At 41.0% G+C, this 22,117-nt stretch overlaps 1 protein-coding gene across 2 annotated transcripts in view; it reads right to left on the bottom strand.

Moving 5' to 3' along the window:
- Positions 1–22,117, bottom strand: part of dnai3 (dynein axonemal intermediate chain 3) — a 40,576-nt gene that overhangs the window by 13,656 nt on the left and 4,803 nt on the right. The window contains exons 4-15 of one of the 2 annotated variants that reach the window (XM_017721117.2): positions 17,282–17,466; positions 16,164–16,268; positions 15,762–15,905; positions 14,029–14,228; positions 12,101–12,217; positions 11,707–11,897; positions 11,374–11,498; positions 10,319–10,408; positions 8,402–8,497; positions 5,659–5,778; positions 1,694–1,767; positions 107–260 (exon numbers count right to left, since the gene is read on the bottom strand). In XM_017721117.2, the coding sequence (XP_017576606.1) occupies positions 107–260; positions 1,694–1,767; positions 5,659–5,778; positions 8,402–8,497; positions 10,319–10,408; positions 11,374–11,498; positions 11,707–11,897; positions 12,101–12,217; positions 14,029–14,228; positions 15,762–15,905; positions 16,164–16,268; positions 17,282–17,466 (1,601 nt within the window). The remainder of the gene's footprint in view (positions 1–106; positions 261–1,693; positions 1,768–5,658; positions 5,779–8,401; positions 8,498–10,318; positions 10,409–11,373; positions 11,499–11,706; positions 11,898–12,100; positions 12,218–14,028; positions 14,229–15,761; positions 15,906–16,163; positions 16,269–17,281; positions 17,467–22,117) is intronic. The other variant, XM_017721118.2, reaches the window with a different exon arrangement.

Below are 22,117 nucleotides of genomic sequence, written 5' to 3'. Positions count from 1 at the left end.
TTCGGTTCAGCCTTCACGGGTTTCATTCATTAATCAACCGCTCGAGAGAGCATTAAGGAAAGTGTCAGCAGTGTGTGTGTGTGTGTGTGTGTGTGTGTGTGTGTACCCGGATGAGAGGTTTCCACGTCAGGTCGAGATGTTTGAAGGTGTTGGGAACTCCGTGTGGATTTTCTAGAACCTTCTCTTCAGTCTTCTGCTTCCTGTCTGTCAGAGCTTGAGCTACAACCCGGGGAGTACGCAGGTCCCAGAACATAACACAGCTAACACACACACACACACACACACACACACACACACACACACACACACGTAAAGGTAATGACGTTTATGAGATGGTCATAAATATAAAGTAAACAACAGAGTAATGAACCAGACAGAATCAGTTAAGCAGTCTCTCATATTTAACTCATGAAGTTTGTGTGGTTTTATTTACCAAACAGCAATGATTCATTTTTATGTGGCCACTTTTCAACCTTGTTATCTCTCAGATTTTAAAAGGCTGTTTCTGTCCCTTTAAACTGATACATGCTCATGAGCTCTGCTCTGATCTGATCAGCTGTCCTGTGTTGTGCTTCGTTCAAAAAGTATTCCTTTAGTCTTTAGTACAGAGTTATTTGTTTAGTCTTGTCACTGGCTGCAGGCCCTGTATTATACAAAAGTAAATGCTACTAAAAACCTTAGCTATTAAGACAGTTTTAAACAATGCGCCCTTGCAGAGGCTGAAGCTAAAGCTCTATTTCGCTGCTGTTTGCATCTATGCAATAGGTAATAGAAGCTTTAGTAAGTTTTAATGGAGTGTGAAGAGTTTTAAAGGAGTTTTAAGGAGTGTGTTCTCACGTAAACTTCAGCTAAATCAGCGACATAGCTAGAAGACTTGCTATGCAAACTACATGCTAGCCAACTGTTTGAAGTTCCTTTGCCTCTTTCCTTTAAACAGCATGTACGTCATGTAGAATTTCATTCTGGCCAGCAGACTGAAGAGTTTTCTTTTATGAAAAACTTGTTATTTGATGTTGTCAAACCCGATGCCACTGTGCGCTGCTGGAGAACGGTCTGAGACGTTATAAAGGAGAAGACCAGCCACTTCGTAAAGTATGAATAGGAATGCTCGTAACCCTGAATTGTGTCTGCTTATAGAGAAAGTCCTGCCCTTCAAGAAAAAGAGCAACTACGCTTGCTGGTTATGCTGCATGGGTTGGCGATATTGTGGCGCTAGTGGAGAAACCCCCCCCGACCCATGTGAAGATAGCAAAAGCCAGAACAACCTGAAAAATCACATTTGTTAAGCGTTACTGAGCCAAATACTACTAACTACTTACGAGGTTTTTTCAGTGATCCCAAACATATTTTTAAATGTTAATTTGAACCTCAGTTCTAAGTATTTTGGTCTCTCTCCATTCAAAGAGATGTATGGCTCGAAATAACTGCCCGGCGGTGTTGCAAAGAACAGCAGACTGGAATAAGAATAAGAACTTAGAAATGACTTTAGCAACATCACACATGTGAAGCTGGAGCCGAAAGGTTTTATACATGTACCATGACAATGTTGGCATTCTTAACTGAATCTGTTTTTGCCAGTCAACATGTGACTCAAGGGTGACTCAAGTCTTAGTCACTGGTTCTCTTATATAAACCACTGAAGTACAAATTAATCAATATATGAATTGTCTAGTATGTGTGGACGTAACATTACCCATCAGGAGCACAGGTCACAATCTGAACTGATATCTGACTCTTATTCTCCAAAGGTATCCCAGTTCTGGAGACCTAAAGAGGGCGAGAGAGAGAGAGCGAGACAGACAGGGTTAATATATGATATCAATGTATTACCTTGTGGTTTCATTAACAGCCTATTACATACTGTACTGTTAGCACACCCTGTTGTCTGACTTTCCTGATGTTTTTCTTGCCGTATGTGGTTTGAGGATCGCCCTGACCGTGTTACTGACTCTGAGGTCAGATCCTTTACATGCCCTTCCCCTTGGGAGTGTTTCCCTTAAGCCTCACTCTGGTTAACCCAATAAATGTCAACCAATAGCAAATAATCAATAATGGAGTCAGGGTCTTAGTCGTAACAACGGCCTGTTATCTGCTGGAGTGCTTTCTTTAGAGGCCTGGACTGGACCGCTCCCCACTGCAATATCCTAAGAACCTGTTACATGGTCGATTATTGACCTTTGACTCTTCCTCTGAAAGGGTCGATGCTTTTAGCTGAATGACTTTAATTCAATGTAAAGCGGAGCTGTTCGTTTCCAGCTCTGATTAATTCTGAGTTCACCTTCTGTAAAAGCAATCATTAGCTGAGTCTTTTAGCGTAAGTGGCTCAGAGTCCGTGTGTGTGGAAATTAGGTGTGAAAGCCTGAAAGCGCCTCCGTGAGTTTTCGCTTCACTGCTGAGTATAAAGGAGCTGTTGACTTTAGATCTGATAAAGACTCACAGTTTGTTGGAAGCTGAAAGGAACAGAAAAGAACGAGCTGTTTTTAGAGCTTCAAGTATGTGTTCAAACCTAAATATGTGTCGGGTTCAAATTCCCATTTATGTTCCCACAGTTTAACAGACACTTTTAACAGGTTCCCAAGAGTTCAGCTCCTTGTTTATTCTTCCTCTCTAATTTCTTTTCCTTAAAACAGATTTAATCTGGCTCGCTGGAGTTCCTCACTCGTGTTGTGGACAGAATTTAACAATGAGGTCCACAAGGCCTGCGCTCGAGAGAAAAACGGGAAATAAAGTGGATTCAGCAGAAGACCGTTAAGTGCAGTCAGAAAGTCCTTTCATTTGTTTGGCTGAAATATTTTGGGCTGTATGTTCAGATTGTTACATGTAATATTCTGTGTGCAGAAAACATTTTAGGATTAAACAGATGGAGGCTACAGAGAGAACGGCACATTATGGTGACTAAAACATCTGAGATGTTCAAATCATTGCTTGATGAATAAATGAGTTAAAGGGGAACTAGACAGAATTTGGACAGATGATTTATGCACATTATTTTCATACAGCATGTTATTTCCTGCTGTTTTACATTTTATCATTCTGTGATTTAATGATGCATTTAATGATGCAGTCCTTTCAGGGACTCATCATTTTGAGGAACAATGAACCGGGTTCGGACGGAAAACTAGTTGATGTGGTTTGGCTTGGGTCAGGTTCAGAGAGATTTGTCAGGCTCAGGTCAAGTTTGGGCAGAATTTTGTCAGGATCAGCTCAAGTTTGGGCAGAATTTTGTCAGGATCAGCTCAAGTTTGGACAGAATTTTGTCAGGATCAGCTCAAGTTTGGACAGAATTTTCTCAGGATCAGCTCAAGTTTGGGCAGAATTTTCTCAGGATCAGCTCAAGTTTGGACAGAATTTTGTCAGGATCAGCTCAAGTTTGGACAGAATTTTGTCAGGATCAGCTCAAGTTTGGACAGAATTTTGTCAGGATCAGCTCAAGTTTGGACAGAATTTTCTCAGGATCAGCTCAAGTTTGGGCAGAATTTTCTCAGGATCAGCTCAAGTTTTGGCAGAATTTTGTCAGGATCAGCTCAAGTTTGGGCAGAATTTTGTTAGGATCAGCTCAAGTTTTGGCAGAATTTTCTCAGGATCAGCTCAAGTTTGGGCAGAATTTTGTCAGGATCAGCTCAAGTTTGGACAGAATTTTCTCAGGATCAGCTCAAGTTTTGGCAGAATTTTGTCAGGATCAGCTCAAGTTTGGGCAGAATTTTGTTAGGATCAGCTCAAGTTTTGGCAGAATTTTCTCAGGATCAGCTCAAGTTTGGGCAGAATTTTGTCAGGATCAGCTCAAGTTTGGACAGAATTTTCTCAGGATCAGCTCAAGTTTTGGCAGAATTTTGTCAGGATCAGCTCAAGTTTTGGCAGAATTTTGTTAGGATCAGCTCAAGTTTTGGCAGAATTTTGTTAGGATCAGCTCAAGTTTGGACAGTATTTTGATTTTATCAGGCTCAGGTTGAGGTTAGACAGGAATTTCTGTAAGGCAGTTTTGAAAGTGGCGAGAGAAGCCACAGAAAAATATCAGAAATTAATCAGCATGATGTTATTTTCTTTTTCTGATGACAATTTGATTTTATTTTTTTTACAAACATTAGCCTTATTGACTGAAAAATTCCTTTAAGTGAACTGCAGGGGCACTGTGTGTGTGTGTGTGTGTGTGTGTGTGTGTGTGTGTGTGTGTGTGTGTGTGTGTGTGTGTGTGTGTGTGTGTGTGTGTGTGTGAGAAAAGAATGATCTGGTCTCTTTCTAATGCCCCACTCAGCGTGGAGTAGAGAGACTCTTACTTTTCATGGCTGATGTTTTTGCACGCCTCAGTTCATCCAGACTAAAGACTTTCATCAACGTGCTGAGAGAGTAAGCACTTATCAGGTCTGTGTTATGGTGTGTTGAAAAACAAGATTCCTCACATTCCTCAGCTAAATCACATGAGAATTGACCAGACGTCCTACTCGTAGAAGTCATAGGCCTCGCCATCAAAAAACATTTTTGACATGTTTTTGTCAGTGTTTGACATTGAAATAAACAAAAAATGAAATAAACCTTCTGAAACAGTGTAAACCAACGATACTGTAATGACAGTTCACTATATAAATATGTAATTATTTGTTTATTAAAATCTAAGTAGTATAGCGGTATAATATAGTTTCTGACCACAGAATGGCTGTTGTCTACATACTACTTGTGTGGTGGATCATTCATGGCATAGCAGTGACACTGACATAGTGTGTCTGATGCTGGTCTGAGTGTATCAGACATAGCAGGGACTTTACGCACATCAGCGTCACTCCTAGGTTCAGAGTGGACCATCACCCAAAAATATCCAACCAATGCTGACGTCTATTAAAATGATCAGAAGCACAAAACACTGAAGGTAAACAGTTTCCATCAGGGAGAACCGAGTGGCTCTGACATCACTTTTTACACACAAGCAAAGTTTCAGTTTCAGATTTATTTACAACTTAGTTCCAAGTTTAAGTTGAATAAAAACTGGCTTTAAACTCAGGATCACAGATGAGCTCCTTTACTATGTTGATCTGTAGGCGTCTGTTCATAAACATAAACCAGCCCAAACTCATTTACTATAAAATGAAATGGTGTTTGTAGAAATTCAGAAAAAAGCCGCGTCAGTCTCGACTGCATATGTGGACATATTTCTATATTGTGCTCTATTTACACAAAGTTAGGTTAGTTCATCATTTATGTTGAACAGACTCTCCCAAAGTTTTACGCTGCTGCGCTGACGTTGAACCGCGTGCTGCACTGGGTTGGTATGACCAACAGGTCAAAACCAGCTCTAAACAAAGTGACCGCTGGGCCCTGATTGGTGCTCTGGCTTTGCGCTTCTTTCGTTTTGACATGTTACGTTTTTATACACACAGAAACCAAAAGGAACGACAGATTTCTCAAAATGTAGGAGGAAAAAGTCGGATATTGGACTCTGAAATGTAGTGGAGTGAAAGGAGAAAGTCGCCAGAACGGAGAAACTTCAGTACAGATACACCAAAAATACTAAAGTACAGAAACTCATTACATTTACTCAGTTACTGTCCAGCACTGCTGAATTTAAAGAGTCATCGTAAGATCCAAGATAAAGAAAAGCTCTGTGATGGCTGTGTGGAACAGTGGCTGCTCCGGCCCTCCAGAAGTTTCTGTAATACATCAGCATACCTCAAAACTGTCCGGCAGCCACTGGATGTCAGTGATGGGAGCTCTGTGTCCACTGTCAATGCCTGACACAGCGCAGTAACGCACTACAGGAGTGTCCTTCTCCTGCTTACTTTCAAATGACTGCCAACAGAAAACAACACAGTCACAATTAGTCGTTCATTCTGACACTAACACACTGCCTTTGGTGTCTGGGGAACACTTTATAATAACAGAGCCCTATAAAGAGCAGCTTAATCACTGAATAGTTACTTACATCTAATAACATATGAATATTATATTTATTTGATATATATATATATATATATATTTATATTTATTTGAAAGTATAGTTTTTTTATTTATGTATCAAATTATCCTCAAATTATGTATCAAATTATCCACAGATCAAAACAATCATTGATAATTAAGTAAATTATTAATCATTTAAATGGTAGCATTTATTTACGCATATGTGCCTATTACATACTTATAAACATTAACAAACTGTTACATAATAATCATGCTACTGCTAATGAGGGCCAGTTATTTTTATTCTAAGTTATTATCATGTTCATCTTGTATCATATTATTGTATTCCTCTCTTAGCTCGTGTGTTTTGTGTAAGTATTGCCCCATATTGATTTTTAAAGTTATTGTAGCTTCTTCTGTTTGTGTTCTAAGCATATATTATTTTATTCAGTGTCCTTTTGTATTGTCTTATTTTCTTAATATTACTTAAAATTTGATGAACAGCACTTTAGTCACTAAAATAAATGCGGTTCATACATGAACTTGACTTTATATCAAAGATACCTTTTAGTGACAAGTTTATAATAACGTAATAAAATTATCAATGACCCCATCATCAACCTGCTGGAGTTACTGAATATATGTACTGAATATATGACTGACGAGACACACACACACACACACACACACACACACACACACACACACACACACACACACACACACACACAGCAGGGGTCTGAAAGGTCCATGTGGCTCTGTGTTAGTGTGAGAATCGGGTTGCGTAACAGCTGTGTTTGACCGGAGCGTATGTGTGCGCGGGGGGGGGGGGGTCATTGTGCAGGTTATTGAGTAAACGGTGGGCTATTGAGTAAGCGGGGGTGGGGATGGTGGGTGTAGCTGGGAGCAGATGTCAGGTGTGTGTTGTTGCTGAAAGGCGCAAACACTAATTCAATTAGGAGGCGGGAAAATGAAATAAAACCCAGCACAGCCCCCTCACTACCCCCCCATGTCCAAAAAAAGCCCTGAGCCCTCAGAAAACAGCACAGCCACTGTACTCAGAACAGGTCCGAACACTCCCAAACCTCAGAAACAAAAGCAAGCTATTGTCAGTGGGGGATTCCACGGCAGCCAAGCAAACACACATGCACACCCACGGGTCCACAGATGGGGGAATGACACTACTAAACCTGTCACCATCAAGACAAGTTTAGATGAGAATTAACTGCTGTACAAATAATTGTTATTAATAATGGAACTGTCTGTGAATGCAATGGTTAAAGTAGAACCATAACATGACCAAATTGTCTGATCTTATTTCCTAGATATCAATACTCACAACTAAAGACAGAAACAGCTGAAGCTCAAATAAAAAACACAATACTCACTGCTGCCCCCTAAAGGTGTTTTAAGTCAGAAGTTACCACTTTTGCCATTTAATGCCGTCTTAATAAAAGTGTCTCAATTACATGAAATCAGCAAATGTTGATGCACAGCTACTTTATTTTGACTAAAACAGAAAGAAATAAAATAGTAATTGTGGCATGTAAAACCTGCTAAGTTGATACTTGGTAACACCTTCTTGGCAGACATCTCAACCTGTAAACACTTTTTTGTGGCCAGCAGTCTTTATAGTCTTATTTTAGGACTTTCTATCCTCTTTTTCTTGAAGAACGCTTCTAGTTCTGCGATAGGCCCGTCTTGCATGCTGGCATGCTTAAGGTCTACCCACAGATTTCCAGTGATGTTAAGTCAGTGGACTGTATGGCCCTTCCATAAGCTTCAGCTCTTGTTTCTTGAAGTAGTTGATGGTGGATTTTGAGGTTTGTTTTTGGATTAATGTCCTGCTTTAGAAGCCAACCTCTTTTCAGCTTCAGTTTCTTGATTGACTGTGTCACATTTGCCTCCAGAATTTGCTGCTAGTTAGTGGAATTTACTTGTCTAAAGTTTCCTATGTTAGTAGCTGCCACCAAACATCAAAACATAATAGATTCACCCTGGTGCTTAACAGCTGGCACGGTGTTCTTTTCATCAAATGCTTTTTCTTCAAACTAATCCTTGGTGACTGTGGCCTAGGAGCTCCATATTTACTTCATCAGTCCACAGAACGTGTTTCCAACTTGCCTCTGGCTTATCTAAATGTTATTGTGTATTTTTCAGACGTTGACTTTTGTGATGAGGTTGCAGGTGCATGATTTGTGCAAGCAACAATGCATGTTGCATTTTCAGCCCTGTACTTATACCTTACTGCAGGTTCTTTGCTGTCATGTGTGTGTCTTGATTTGCCTTTCCTCACAGCAGCAGTGTTATTTGAGTTTTCATCAGTTGACAATTCCTAATGACAATGTCTAACCAGTCCTAACAAGTTAGTACAATATAGAGCAACTGCGCCTTAACACTTTCAGAAAAAAAATGAAAGTTGTGTTTAGTTCTGTTTACTTCAAAAGTCAAAGTATTCAAAGAACTCAAAATATGGAATTTTGGCATACAACTGTATAATGCTGAGTGTACCCACCAGTGTGTTTATGTTTGAGGAGATGTTCTTCCCTCCCACTCCGGCACGAGTGCCCTGAAGTCTCTCCACATGGCCTGAAATATCCCACAATACTACCTAAAATCACACAATATCACTGTTTATTATGAGTAAACAATTGGCCTTTTAACCTCCCACGTTGCAGCTTATCATTCATATTAAAACTTAATATTGAGCTGTGTCTAAAAATGATTCAGTACCTCCAATGAGTCCTATATATTCAGTAAGATTCTACTTGAAAGGTGTCTATATAACCCATCCATGACATCTTACATAAACACTATGTTTATTCATGAAGCATACATGTTTTATCTGATATTAATCTGGACTACTATGTAATTTTACTGAGAAAGATTTTTTCACATTTTTTTTTAAAAAGGTTTTTTTATTTTCAGCAAAAAAAAAACCCTCATTTCTGAACAGCCAAAATAAAAATGGCCTTGTTTTACCCCTTTGGTCATTAACTGCTTTGACACTTAGGTACGCCATCACATTAAGATTCAGTGGAATGATTGTTCCGAAGCAAATTTATGAGTACTTTACTGTCCATGTAGTAAAGTGACATGCAGAGCAACAAATGTTTAAGGAAAACAGACAATTCAAAATAATTCTAAAGCATAGGTGAAACATGCCTGAGTGTCAAAGCGCTCAACGACCAGAAGAATTATTCGAGGTGTCGCGATTGGCCCCTCCCATTCCTGTCCATGTGCGTTTGTTTTGCTTTTCTAGTCCTGCCCCCTTGTTTCATGACTCCACCCCTGATTGTCTCCAGTGTTTGCACCTGTCCCTCGTTACCCTTATGTATTTAAGCCCTGTGTTTTCCCCGGTCTGTTTACTGGTCTTTGTTTGAATCTGTCTGTGTTGTTGGTGTTATATGCTGTGTTGGTTGTACTGGTGTTTGTTTGATTCTGGTTTATGTCATGTCTTGTCCCTGATCTATACGTGCTAGGTCATTGACCCTGGACTGTCTCGACCCTGATTTTGGATTTGCCCTTAATGAATCTCACTTATCTCAGCACGTGTGTCCGCCTCCTCACTCCCTGTCACACAAGGTCATTATTATTTTGGCTGTCCAGAGCCGGTGAGCCGGTTTACTGAAAATAATATACTTTTTTTTTTTAATTAAAAAATTAGATTTTTTAAAAATTTATCTGAATGAAAAGATATACGTGTCCATATTAATATCATATAAAACATGTATACTTTATAAATGTTGATTGAAAGATTCATTAAAATGTTATGAGGTGTTTATGTATGGTGTTATGAATGTGTTATGTAGACACCCTTCAAGTAAACGTGTTACCATAAGTTCTGTAGTTATGAGACCAAGGAACTGAAGTGTGATCCTACAGACGGACCCATAGTCTGATTTTAAAGTGAAGTTTGAAGAAAAAAACAAATCTATGAATTTTCTCCCTTACCTTACAAGTTATTCCACTACTACTTTTTAGCTGTGTGACATGCTTTTATCATTGTTATCATCACAGTGTCAGAAACTATAAAGGCAAGTCTAATAGAAATTATTTAAAACTTGATAAGGTTTGAGGTAAGCATGTGATAGTACAGACATGAAGCTAACTAGTGGGCTACAGGCTTCTGTTACTTCTTAACTACATCAGCTTCATAGCTCCAATGCAAAACCATAGAAGAACTATCACTTTATATTAAGTTCAAGTTTAAGTTTAACTGAAGGAGGAAACAGATTCCCTCAAATATAGACACTCTTATAAATGGATGGATGCTAGAAGGTTTCCTTTGGCATTAAGCAAATATATAACATACCTTTATAACAACTTAACAAACTTCACACACATGCTGAGACATGGTATGAAGAGAAAAGAGCTGAGATGGACGGATTAAGAGAGTGAGGAACCAAAGTGGAAGAAAAACACGCTGCACCTGGCCGTTCATACAGCCTCCAACAATAACATTTGGGTCGGAGGGACAGAACTCGAAGCAGAAGACATCGTCCGGACATTCCAGTAGCAACTGCAGAAGGAGACAAGCAGCGAGAGTGAAAAAAAAGTCTGTGGTCAGAGGAGTTTGATTTCAAAGCCGTTCCTCTTTCATCTGAGATTGAGTTTCAGCTTTTCCAGACCAAATATCATCCCTAAACCTCCGTCCCACCGCCGTGCCAAAATTATCCGCTGAAACAAATGAAACCTTATTCTGCCGCAGAGGATAAGCCGCGGGTTTAAAGCCCAGCGTCGAGCTTTCATCCCCGGCTACAATTCATTAGCCATGAAAGATCAATACAGCTGCAACCGCATCTTCACTGCTGTGTTCAGCTCATGGGAAGACTGGAAAACTTAAAAACGAGAGGAAAAAAAAATTAGGTTTACATAATCTTCTCCTTACTCCCCCCAAAAAAATCAGCCAAAACATGATTGATGCCTGAGGTTTGCAACGAAAACTTCGGGCGCCAAACACAGCTGCTTAACTGTTTAGATTAAAGGGAGGAACTGCATATAGTTTACCTGTGATTTAATCAACTGTGTCACAGTCAACATACAAAACCACAGAGGACTTTCAGGCAAACACTATACAGTGCTTAAGGAAAAAATGAGAGAAATAGAGTGAACACGAGAGATCTTTACAGAAGGATGGGTGGATTTACCTGTGGGTTTACTGATGGATGGATGGATGGATGGAGGAGTGTGGTAGTATGATTCACCTGTAGGCTAACTGACAGATGGATGGAATGGATGGATGGAAGGATGGAGGAGAGTGGTAGTGTGCATTACCTGTGGGCTAACTGACAGATGGATGGATGGATGGATGGAGTGCAGTATTATGCTTTACCTGTGGGTTAACTGACAGATGGATGGATGGATGGATGGATGGATGGATGGATGGATGGAGTGCAGAATTATGCTTTACCTGTGGGTTAACTGATAGACAGATGGATGGATGGATGGATGGATGGATGGATGGAGTGCAGTATTATGCTTTACCTGTGGGTTGATGGGGTCGGAGAAGCTCCAGAAGAGAATCAGAGCAGGGTTCAGTAGGAGATTAGTGGAGCGGTCAATCCTCTCCTCAAATGACAGCCTTTCAGTCACTGACACTGCAATCACACCTGCCTCTCATACACACACACACACACACACACACACACACACACACACACTAAATCATATGTCTAGCTCTTCTCAATGAAAAGAATACACTACTGTATGTGTGTGTGCTACTGTGGTCCTGCCCTCACTGCTGATGGTGTGGGGTGAATATGTGCTTATGTGCTACTGTGGCCCCCCTCTTGTGTGCGTTACACAAGCCCCTCTCACCGCTGATGGCGGGGTACCAGCTGATGTAGCTGATGGTTTTCTCCTTGCTGTAGTGAAGGTCAGTGAAGGACTGATACTCCTTCAGGTGTGTTTCTGCTTTCCCTCCAAACATAGCGTCCTCTTCCCCCAGAGCCCACCAGTCATCCACAAACACGTCCATGATCACATTCTGCTGAATAGCCAGCTCAAACCTACACACACATGGGCTTTATTATTATTATTATTATTATTCAGTAATTACTTCACAGTATTTTTAACTCAGTATCTGTTATGAATGATCCTGAATTATTCAGTAACTACTATAAAACTAAACCGTGAGGAATCGTGATGCCACATACAGACCCTTTAGAGTTTAAGGGGCTAGTACCGGATGTTAATAAGTGATATGTCTGACCTGCCGGTGACGGAGCTGAGGAAGTTCCTCAGCTCGTCTGACTGCAGGATGTTCTCCTTCTCCTCCTCACTCAGCTCTCTGGGTTCATACTGGGTGCACGTGTTCCTCGGGTACTTCCTGCCAAACACCAGCGGCTTCACTCACTCAGCACTGACAGGCTTACGTGTTCTAGATTTCTCACCTTCACGCCCTCCTCACGGCTGAGCTTAAGTGCTTCTAGGAGGTTCTGTAGAAATCCTCATGTTTCCCCCACAGGGCACGTAAATCTGTCAGTTCTTCTTGGAAACTGTCTTCATGGTATGGTAGCTTATGGAAGTGAGCAACAGGCCTGAAAAACTACAATCATTTCGTCTGGATTTTTTTCTTTTTTTATGCACGTGACATTTTTCACATGCCTCAAAGCAGATATGAAACCATCTGTGATCTGTTTGAACAGATGTTAGATGTACATACATAACCAGACATACACTCTTACTGTAAACTCTATTGATTTTAATTACTTTAATGCACACAGTGTTAAGAAAAATGACAGTGTTAACTGTATGACTGAGTCTTTAATGCACTAGAGGACATGTAGAGACACAATGGAGACAGTATAAAAGTCACTGATTATATTCATTTGTTCATTTCTAATTGTACTCGGTGCCTCAGCACAAGCCCACAGGTTTATACGTCACGTTTCCACCATACATTTTTCATTTAGACATAACATTTAATGGGGCTTCTAAATTATAATCATGAAGACATTACAATGAGCCATATACACTCATCAGGCGTTACATCATGACCACCTCCTCGTTTCTACGCTCACTGTCCACTTTATCAGCTCCACTTACTGTATAGCTGCACTCTGTAGTTCTACAGTTACAGACTGTAGTCCATCTGTTTCTCTGATACTCTGTTACCCCCTTTTACCCTGTTCTTCAGGGGTCAGGACCCCCATGGACCCTCAGAGAGCAGGTACTATATGGGTGGTGGACCATTCACAGCACTGCAGTAGCACTGATGTGGTGATGGTGTGTTAGTGTGTGTTGTGCTGGTCTGAGTGGATCAGACACAGCAGTGCTGCTGGAGTTTTACACCTCAGTGTCACTGCCGGACTGAGAATAGTCCACCAATCAAAAATATCCAGCCAACAGCGTCCTGTGACCACTGATGAAGGACTAGAGGATGACCGACACAAACTGTGCAGCAGCAGATGAGCTGTCGTCTCTGACTTTACATCTACAAGGTGGACCGACAGGATAGGAGTGTCTAATCAAGTGGACAGTGAGTGGACAGTGTTTATAAAATCCAGCGGCACTGCTGTGTCTGATCCACTCATACCAGCACAACACACACTAACACACTACCACCACATCAGTGTTGCTGCAGTGCTGAGAATGATCCACCACCCAAATAGTTAAAGGGTCCATAAGCTGTGTGAAAGGCTATAAAGTCAGGGATTAAAACTTACCTTAAGATGTGCAAAAAGTATTAAAGGTACAATATGCTTAAATAAAGGAATTAACGGTTCCATTAGATGTGTAAAAGGCAATAGATATAAGTTGTAAAAATATATTAAAGGTACCATATGCTGTCTAAAAGGCCTTAAAGGTTAAGAGTATCAGACATCATGTAAAAATAATTAAAGGCACTATAAGAAGTGTAAAAGGTTTTAAAGGTTCCATAAAACATGCATAAAACAGAATAAAGGTATGATAAAAAAGCACTGAAAGTAGCTTTATGCTGTATAAAAGGTATTAAAGCTTCAATAAGATGTGTAAAAGACATGTACTGTTCCATAATAGTACATTATTAAAGGTATTAAGGGTATCATATATAATGTAAGAGGTATTAAAGGTATTTTAAGGTGTGCAAAGGTTTTAAAGTTGCTATAATGTGTTATAAAATATGTTTAAGGTACTATAAGGTATATAAAGCCGTACCATACGGTCTGTGTGGATGAGCTGTTGGTGTTGGGGACGGCCTGCACTCCACATTGTTTCTCCATTCTCCTGATGCTGTAGCTCTTGTCCTGGTAGGAGCTGCACTCGACGCAGTTGTCTCTCAGATCTGCAGCACTGCAGGTAGAGAACCTCACCGGAGCCCCGAACTCTCGCCGCACACGGGAGATCTTATAGCGGAGCTGAAGAGATGGAAACACAGGGAGAAGAACAAGCCAACATAATTTGGCAGTTAGAGTCATCTCTAGGCTTTGTGTGTGATTTCTTTGTTGTGTATAGAATTTAACACTTGTCTCTGTTTTGATGTTCATTATGTGGTGTGTTTAGTTTTGTTTCTTCCATATGTGATGTAGTAATGTGCAAAAGTCAGAGACCGCCTTTCCTTTATTTAATGACCTGTCAAAAAACTAAATATACTATTTAAACAGTAGAACAGGAGATAAAGTGTGTTATTGCAAAACTGTGATTTGGCGAGTGCCATAGACCATCACAGCCATGATAACACACAACCTCTATTGCTTTTATACAACAATTTTTACAAAATAAATCAAAGAAGCCTCAAATTTCATTCTGAATATGCTTTAATACTGACAACTCCTTCTGCCAAATTGTAGTTCCACAACAAATGTACCGGTCCTAGATAACTGCTGATACTGTAAGGTTCACCTTTTATAGTACGAATAGAGAACTAATAATATCAAGTTCAGCTCACCTTTACATTTGTTGCCAAAATAACCTGTAACATCCAGTCTGTAAAGCACATTGTAGCCCATCTAGTTTGCTGAATTGTATTCTGTTCATTTCTAGCCAATTCCAGCTGTTCAGCTGTTCTGCAGTCGAACTAACAGTGTCTATGGCAACGGCAGATCGAGAATCTGATGTTCGTCTGCAGTCAAACTCTTAATCAGAGTCTGGCTAAACAGGCTGCAGGCCATGTGATCATAAACTCATCCAAGGTTTGTGTGCATAAAGCCTATCGTTACTCGGTAACATGTTACTTGGCAACGCAGCAACAGAGTGATACAGTTTTGTTGTGAAAAAGCTTTTCTGTTATCACAAATATCAGCACAGTTACAACAATTCTCAACCAATCAGAGTGTAAGGTTGGGATTTGTATAAGATTCAATGATGTTCAGGTCTGGATTGTGTCTATTGTTCTGAAAACACCAACATTTTTTTTCATTGAGGGCTTCTTGACAGCTACACATCCTTTCAGACCCATAGCACTGAGTTGTCTCTCTCACATGTTACAGATGGTTGGTAGGAATCCTGTTTTAACTTTTAATATTTTTTAAACAGCGTTTTCAGTGTTTCCCCATTGATAACGGGGTGTGTTTATGTGTGTTTTCACTTATTTTTCTTTGATTTTTTTAAGCAAGTGGACTATCTCGTATCTAATCTCCTCAGAAATATTTCCTAAAACAAGAATAAGTCGTTCTTAATTGTTGTTTTGGCTGGAAATTAAATGAAAGGTGGTCACTGACTTTTGCACACTACTGTATGTGCACTGCTGTGATGGACTGATGACTTGTCCACTGTGTTTCCTGCCTTCTGTCCAGTGAGCGCTGGGATAGGCTCCAGAACCGCCAGGCGACCCAGAAGGACAAGTGGATTAGATGATGAATGAATGACTGAATGAATGAATGAACGTGGACAGATGTATGCTCTGCTTGCGCTGTTATTTTTTAATTTTCTGTGTGGTGTGAGGATCATACTTTGGGTCTAGTGTCCATAAAGGATTCCTCCTCAATCTCTCTCTCACTGCCCAGAGACACCCAAGGCTGTGGCTCAGGAGTCTTCTGTATGATCTCCGAAAACTCCTCACCTTCGTCCTCCTCTCCTTCCGCTTCCACTGGCGGCTAAACACAAAGAAAAGCCCAAACAGATCAATCACATTTATTCACACAAATAAGAAAACCTTATTAATGGCACAAAATGAAAGCAAGCTCAACTAGTAACCGCACTGATCTGAGGTGACCTCCCCATCAGAATTCATACTGCTGAGGGAATGTTACTCCTCAATGCTTCTACTGGAAACTTGACTAGATCTTCGTTTAAAGGTTCAGGTCGCCTTGATTTAACTGGTCATTAAGCACAACAAAACAGTGTCTCCTCACCTTCAGCAGGCTCTCCTTAGCCTCCACTGTGAGCACCAGGTAGAAGCTCTGGCCATAGGTGAAGTCTCGGTCAAACACCAGCAGAATTTCATCCTCTGGATAATCCTGAATCACAACACAGTGGTCTAAATCACTACTGTGATCCATCCAGTTCGGATAAGTCATGTTTCCTCTTGCCCCAAATGTAATCGAGATAAGATGATGATTTAGGCATGCAGTTTACACAAAGCACAACAGGTGAAGGAGGTATAAGCCTTCTTTACAGATTAGCTACATTAGCATTGTAGCTCCAGCACAATAGTAAAGAAGTAAACTTAAGTCACTAAACGTGTCTTGGCTGATTGACCACATTTAGAGTAAGGAATACATTGTGAAAAGCAGATTTTTGGTAAACTACCACTGGAACTTAATTTTGATATCTTGCTACAGCCATGTTGGATTTTTGGGAAACATAGACACCAAAGGGCAAACTGTAAACAGGTAACTCAGCGTCCACCTTTATACAGCAAAACCCAAACCTTAACAAAAACACAGCGCTGGATGTACTGAGAAACATATGCAAGTTCAAATGCTTCACAGGACGGTGTAGAGGATAACACCACTGGCCCCTGCGTATGGACAGAAACACCACTGCTATAATAGTAATGCTATCACCATGGCAGTGTTTACATGGAAATATATCACTATTTTTACCAATTCTGCTATGAGGTTCATGCAGGATCTCTGAGTACTTTGTATGCATGTGCCATCTTCTGTCTGCAATTTTTGGGGATCATATTGGTTGGATAGTGTAGTGGGTGCCACCTCTGCCTTCTATGCTGTAGACGAGGGTTCAATCCCCTGCCTGGGTAATCACCCTACACTATACCAGTAAGAGTTCTTGGGCAAGACTCCTAACACCCTGTTCACCTACCTGTGTAAAACGACCAAATTGTAAGTCGCTGTGAATAGCATTTACCTTTTCTGACACTCTGAATTCAGTTCATGAAGTCCTTGCTGATGAGCTGAATCAGGTGTGTTTAATGAGGCAGCGTGCTGAAGTCTGCAGGGTTTTGGCCCACGAGGCCTGGGGCCTGACACGTGTGCTAAGTGAATGAGAATGACTGCAGCAGACTGACCAGCACAGCCTGTTTGATGGGACTGAAGTCAGAAACAGCCGCTCTGGTCTTCATATCCTGAATGATGTCCTCTTTCTTTAGCAGCCTGTAGGGGTCGTCCCCGGTCACATCCTCATCGGCACGGCAACCAAACAGCTCCTGTGTGGCAGAAGTAAGGACCAGAGGGAAGATGTAGTCTGGGTGGCCTGTGACAGGTGGATGGAAACACGGGTCAGATGCATCAACCACCTCTATTCACCTCGCTGGCATCTGCTCCACAGTACAGTTTATCACAGCACTCTCTCTGCTCTAAACTGCTTTGGTTATCTCCCAAGTTTACAGTTGTACCTTCACTCCAAATATAATCTGTTTGTTGTCCACCGTTTGTTCAGTTTGGTACAGCAGCTATGACGCTAATGTAGCTAACAAGTAATAGAAGCTCACCATCGCCTAAATCATTACATACTTGCTTAAACAGTGTTGAGTTGGTAGGTTATCTCAAATAGACATTGTAAGACATACTGTTATATATAAAAATTGAAAAAATGGCATAGTGTAACAAACAACAGTGGTAGCAACCATCTTGCAGTCTGAACTGTACTTTACATACTAGCTAAATTAGCTTTGGTGCAAAACTATAGAAGCTAACTACAAAAATGTCTTGGCTGATCGACTATTATGGAGGTAAATTTGGTAAATTACTGTACTGCATTTTTTTTTAGTTTTTGCTATATGACAGAAATATATGTCCCATATGTGAAAATGGCCAGTAAGTGCAAATAAGTTGGCATATATGTCATATACACTCATCGGCCACTTTATTAGGTAGTAAAAGGTTGGACCCCTTTTTACCTTCAGAACTGCCTTAATTCTTTTTGTCATACTTTCAACAAGGTGTTGGAAACGTTCCTCAGAGATTCTGGTTGGTTATTTGAGTTCCTGTTGTCTTTCTATCATCTGGAACCAGTCTGCCCATTCTCCTCTGACCTCTCACATCAACAAGGCATTTTCGTCCACACAACTGACCGCTCACTGGATATTTCCTCTTTTCGGACCGTTCTCTGTAAACCCTGGAGATGGTTGTGTGTGAAAATCCCAGCAGATCAGCAGTTTCTGAAATACTCAGACCAGCCCGTCTGGCACCAACAACCACGCCACGTTCAAAGTCCCTTAAATCCCCTTTCTCCCCCGTTCTGATGCTCGGTCTGCACTTCAGCAAGTTGTCTTGACCACCTAAATGCAGTGAGTTGCTGCCATTTGATTGGCTGATTAGCTATTTGTGTTAACAAGCAATTGAACAGTACCTAATAAAGTGCTTGGTGAGTGTATATGTTAACATGTAACTAATGTAAGTTCAATATCCCTTCAAGATAATGTCAAATATGTAATGTGTCATACATTTGAAACCTATATATTGCCATATATCAGATTTCCTTATGGTGGGCAATTGATACTTCATTGTCTTTGTAGTAGATATTGTTATAGTGATTAGCATGTTGTAGATAATGTCTCTTAAAGAACACTGACCACTTGCATGTTTTAATTAATTTAGTACTAATACTAATATTAGTAATTAATATTAAAAAGAGAGTATGGTAAGTCCTGTTTCACAGGATTCACTGCAGCACAGAATGTGAAAAGTTCAATCATAATAACTGTATTCAGAGTTTTGATGGCTATTTTTAAATGCGGAACAACCAGTACCTTGTATTTGTGTATCAAACTATTGTGATATGTATTGTTTGTGCTAAAAATGTCTTTAAGTATTGTCATAAGACAGCTTTGCTGTATCACATGTTCCTAATGTACGGCAATATTTATCAGGTTTGAATAATTTCTGCTAACCACAGGGCGTGTTCATTTTCCCCATAGAGAAATCAGCTTAGACCCAGAGTTCCTAATATGGTCATGACGATGACTATAGAAAGATGTCTTAAGTTCAGAGAGCTATGCATTAACTAAAGATAGAACACCTTCAGGGCAACATGGGAAATGCAGTACAAATTCCTACAGCAGATTCCGACGCATGCCTCTATACAGTCGGGCTCTGAAAGCAGGGCTCTTTCAGAACAATGCCGTGTCCATTAGTCCCTTCTGGCCTGAGAGAAAAACGCACAGGCCTACTGCGAGCTGGCCTCCGTCCAGCAGGCCTAAACACAGGGCTCCCTGAGACCCAACACACGCCAGTAAAGGCGGCTTAGTGTAATGACAGTGTGCAGGCTGCTCTACGGCTCTTCAAAAGCTTGTACGCTACTGACGAGAAGCAGAGAGAAAAAAACAACAACACTCAGACGTGCACCTACAAACGACTTCCTAAAAGGGTGGCTCAGGCCTCCCGGCTAACCCCACCCAACACATGGAGAACAAAGACTTATTTAACTCTTATTCGCTTATGAGGAATTAGAGAGTCTCCAGTACAATTATAACTTAATATATGTTTCTCTATATGTTTCAAGACACAGTTCATTAACACTTTATTGACCATATAAAAAAAAATGACAGCATAAAAGTCAAAGTGTTGCCATAAATTTATACACTCTATGAATAAAAATCATTAAGTTGGGGCAGCATGTGAAATGTTAATAAAAACAGAAAGCACTGATTTTAACTCATAACAATCATTCTGATTGATCGGTCCTCAGAGAAGATGGCAGCATTTCTGGACGTTGTTGACAAATGGCTTCCACTGTGCACAGTACTTACCTTACAGTGATGATCAGTGTTTACAAACAATGGTTTGTCAAAGTTGGACCATGTGGTGATGTCCAATATATATATATATATACACACACACACACACACACACACACACACAGGCCACTTTATTGGGTACACCAGTTCAGTTGCTTGTTAACACAAATAGCTGATCAGCCAATCACACGGCCACAACTCACTGCATTTAGGTGTGTAGAGGTGGTCAAGACAACTTGCTGAAGTGCAGACCGAGCATCAGAACGGGGAAGAAAGGGGATTTAAGGGGCTTTGAACGTGGCGTGGTTGTTGGTGCCAGACGGGCTGGTCTGAGTATTTCAGAAACTGCTGATCTGCTGGGATTTTCACGCACAACCATCTCTAGGGTTTACAGAGAACAGTCCGAAAAAGAGGAAATATCCAGTGAGCGGTCATCTGTGTGGAGGAAAATGCCTTGTTGATGTGAGAGGTCAGAGGAGAACGGGCAGACTGGTTCCAGATGATGGAAAGGCAACAGGAACTCAAATAACCAACCAGAATCTCTGAGGAACGTTTCCAACACCTTGTTGAAAGTCTGGCAAGAAGAATTAAGGCAGTTCTGAAGGCAAAAGGGGGCCCAACCTTTTACTAGCAAGGTACACCTAATATAGTGGCATATTTATGACTCTGAGTAGAGGAGATTGGGCTCCCCTTTTTGAGTCTAAATGCTCATAGGGGCTTGTACCTGGACTGTTCTGTAAAGCTGAGTCTTCAAGTTATGCAAAAAACTAAAAAAATAACAGAATTTTTGTGTGACAGCAATGATGAATCGCTTTTTTGTTTCTTTTGAATGCCCTTATGAAGTAACAGGCCAAAGAATGCAAGTCTGGACTGATAAATCTGTGGAGTCCCTGCGGAGCCTCAGCTAAAGAAGCTCATATCATCCTGAGCGATCACGTTCCGCTCATCAAAGTGCTCCTGACGTAACAGCAGGTAAGAGAAGACCCCGTGTTTGTGAGAGTTATGAAAGAAGCGGATGACCAAAAGCACGTAGCGGGTGTAGAGCTGCGGAGAGCGAGGACGCAACAATACAGAAACCCTCCTGCGAGCTAAAGCGTAAATATACACCTTCACTCTGCTGAGAGACCACCAGGGGAGATTTGAAACAGAATGCAGGGTCTCGTATTACAGCACACATAAAGAGGGGGTACGTGTGTTTATCCCTTTCGAAGAAACCCGACTATACATTGCACATGACATCACAGGTTTCGTGCAGAGCGGGTTACTGTAGGAAGGAAACTGTAACATTAGTACTTTTTAGCGTCTTCTCACACAAATAACATCAACTGACACATTATTCAGCACGAGCACCTCCGTGACAACTGCGAAGATTCTAATTGGGAAGGAATCCTGAGGCTTTGATACTTTTAGCCATATTCATCTACATCATTTTATTAGTTTTGCATACATTGCTGATGACTGTCGGTTGGCTGATGGTATAAACATCATTCAGAAAGGTTTGATGACGCCTTTTCTCACAATGGTGGTGATAGGAACCAGGGGTCGCCATGCTGACAACACAAATACACTGACGTGCCAAAAGTCACGGGAGAGGAACTGGTATTGTGTAGGTCCCCCTCTAGCCCAGTGAAGCGCGGTAACTTGATGTGGCGTCGATTCCACAAGTGGACAGAAGACGTCTGAAGGGGATGCTGAGCTGGACAGCCACCCACAGCAACGTGGTGTTTGTAGGTGCAGGGTGTCTGGTGCGAATGGACCTCTTTAGCACATCCCATAAATGCCTGATTGGGCTCAAGTTGGGTGAACATGCAGGCCACATCATTCATTCAAACTCTCTGGAATGCTCCTTGAACCAATTCTGGACAACTTGGACCTGATGTCACGGTGCATTATCTTGCTGCAATATCCCATCATTGTCAGGGTACATGAAGTCCATGAAGGGCTGCAAATGGTCACCAAGCAGTGATGTCAATGATGTTTTCAGGCACAGTTGGGGACCCAACCCATACCATGAGAACACACCCCACACCAGCATGGAACAACGGGGGTCCATGGCTTCATGAGGTCTGCTTCACATATGAACCCTACCATCAGCCTGATACAATTGGCATCAGACCACGCCACATGTTGCCAGTCTTCTAGGGTCCAGCAACCTCACTAACTCAA

This window comes from Pygocentrus nattereri, chromosome 9 (genome assembly GCF_015220715.1).
Source record: "Pygocentrus nattereri isolate fPygNat1 chromosome 9, fPygNat1.pri, whole genome shotgun sequence".
NCBI lineage: Eukaryota > Metazoa > Chordata > Actinopteri > Characiformes > Serrasalmidae > Pygocentrus > Pygocentrus nattereri.
The sequence above is the reverse complement of the archived record's forward strand: the minus strand, read 5'-3'. Positions and strand labels throughout refer to the sequence as shown.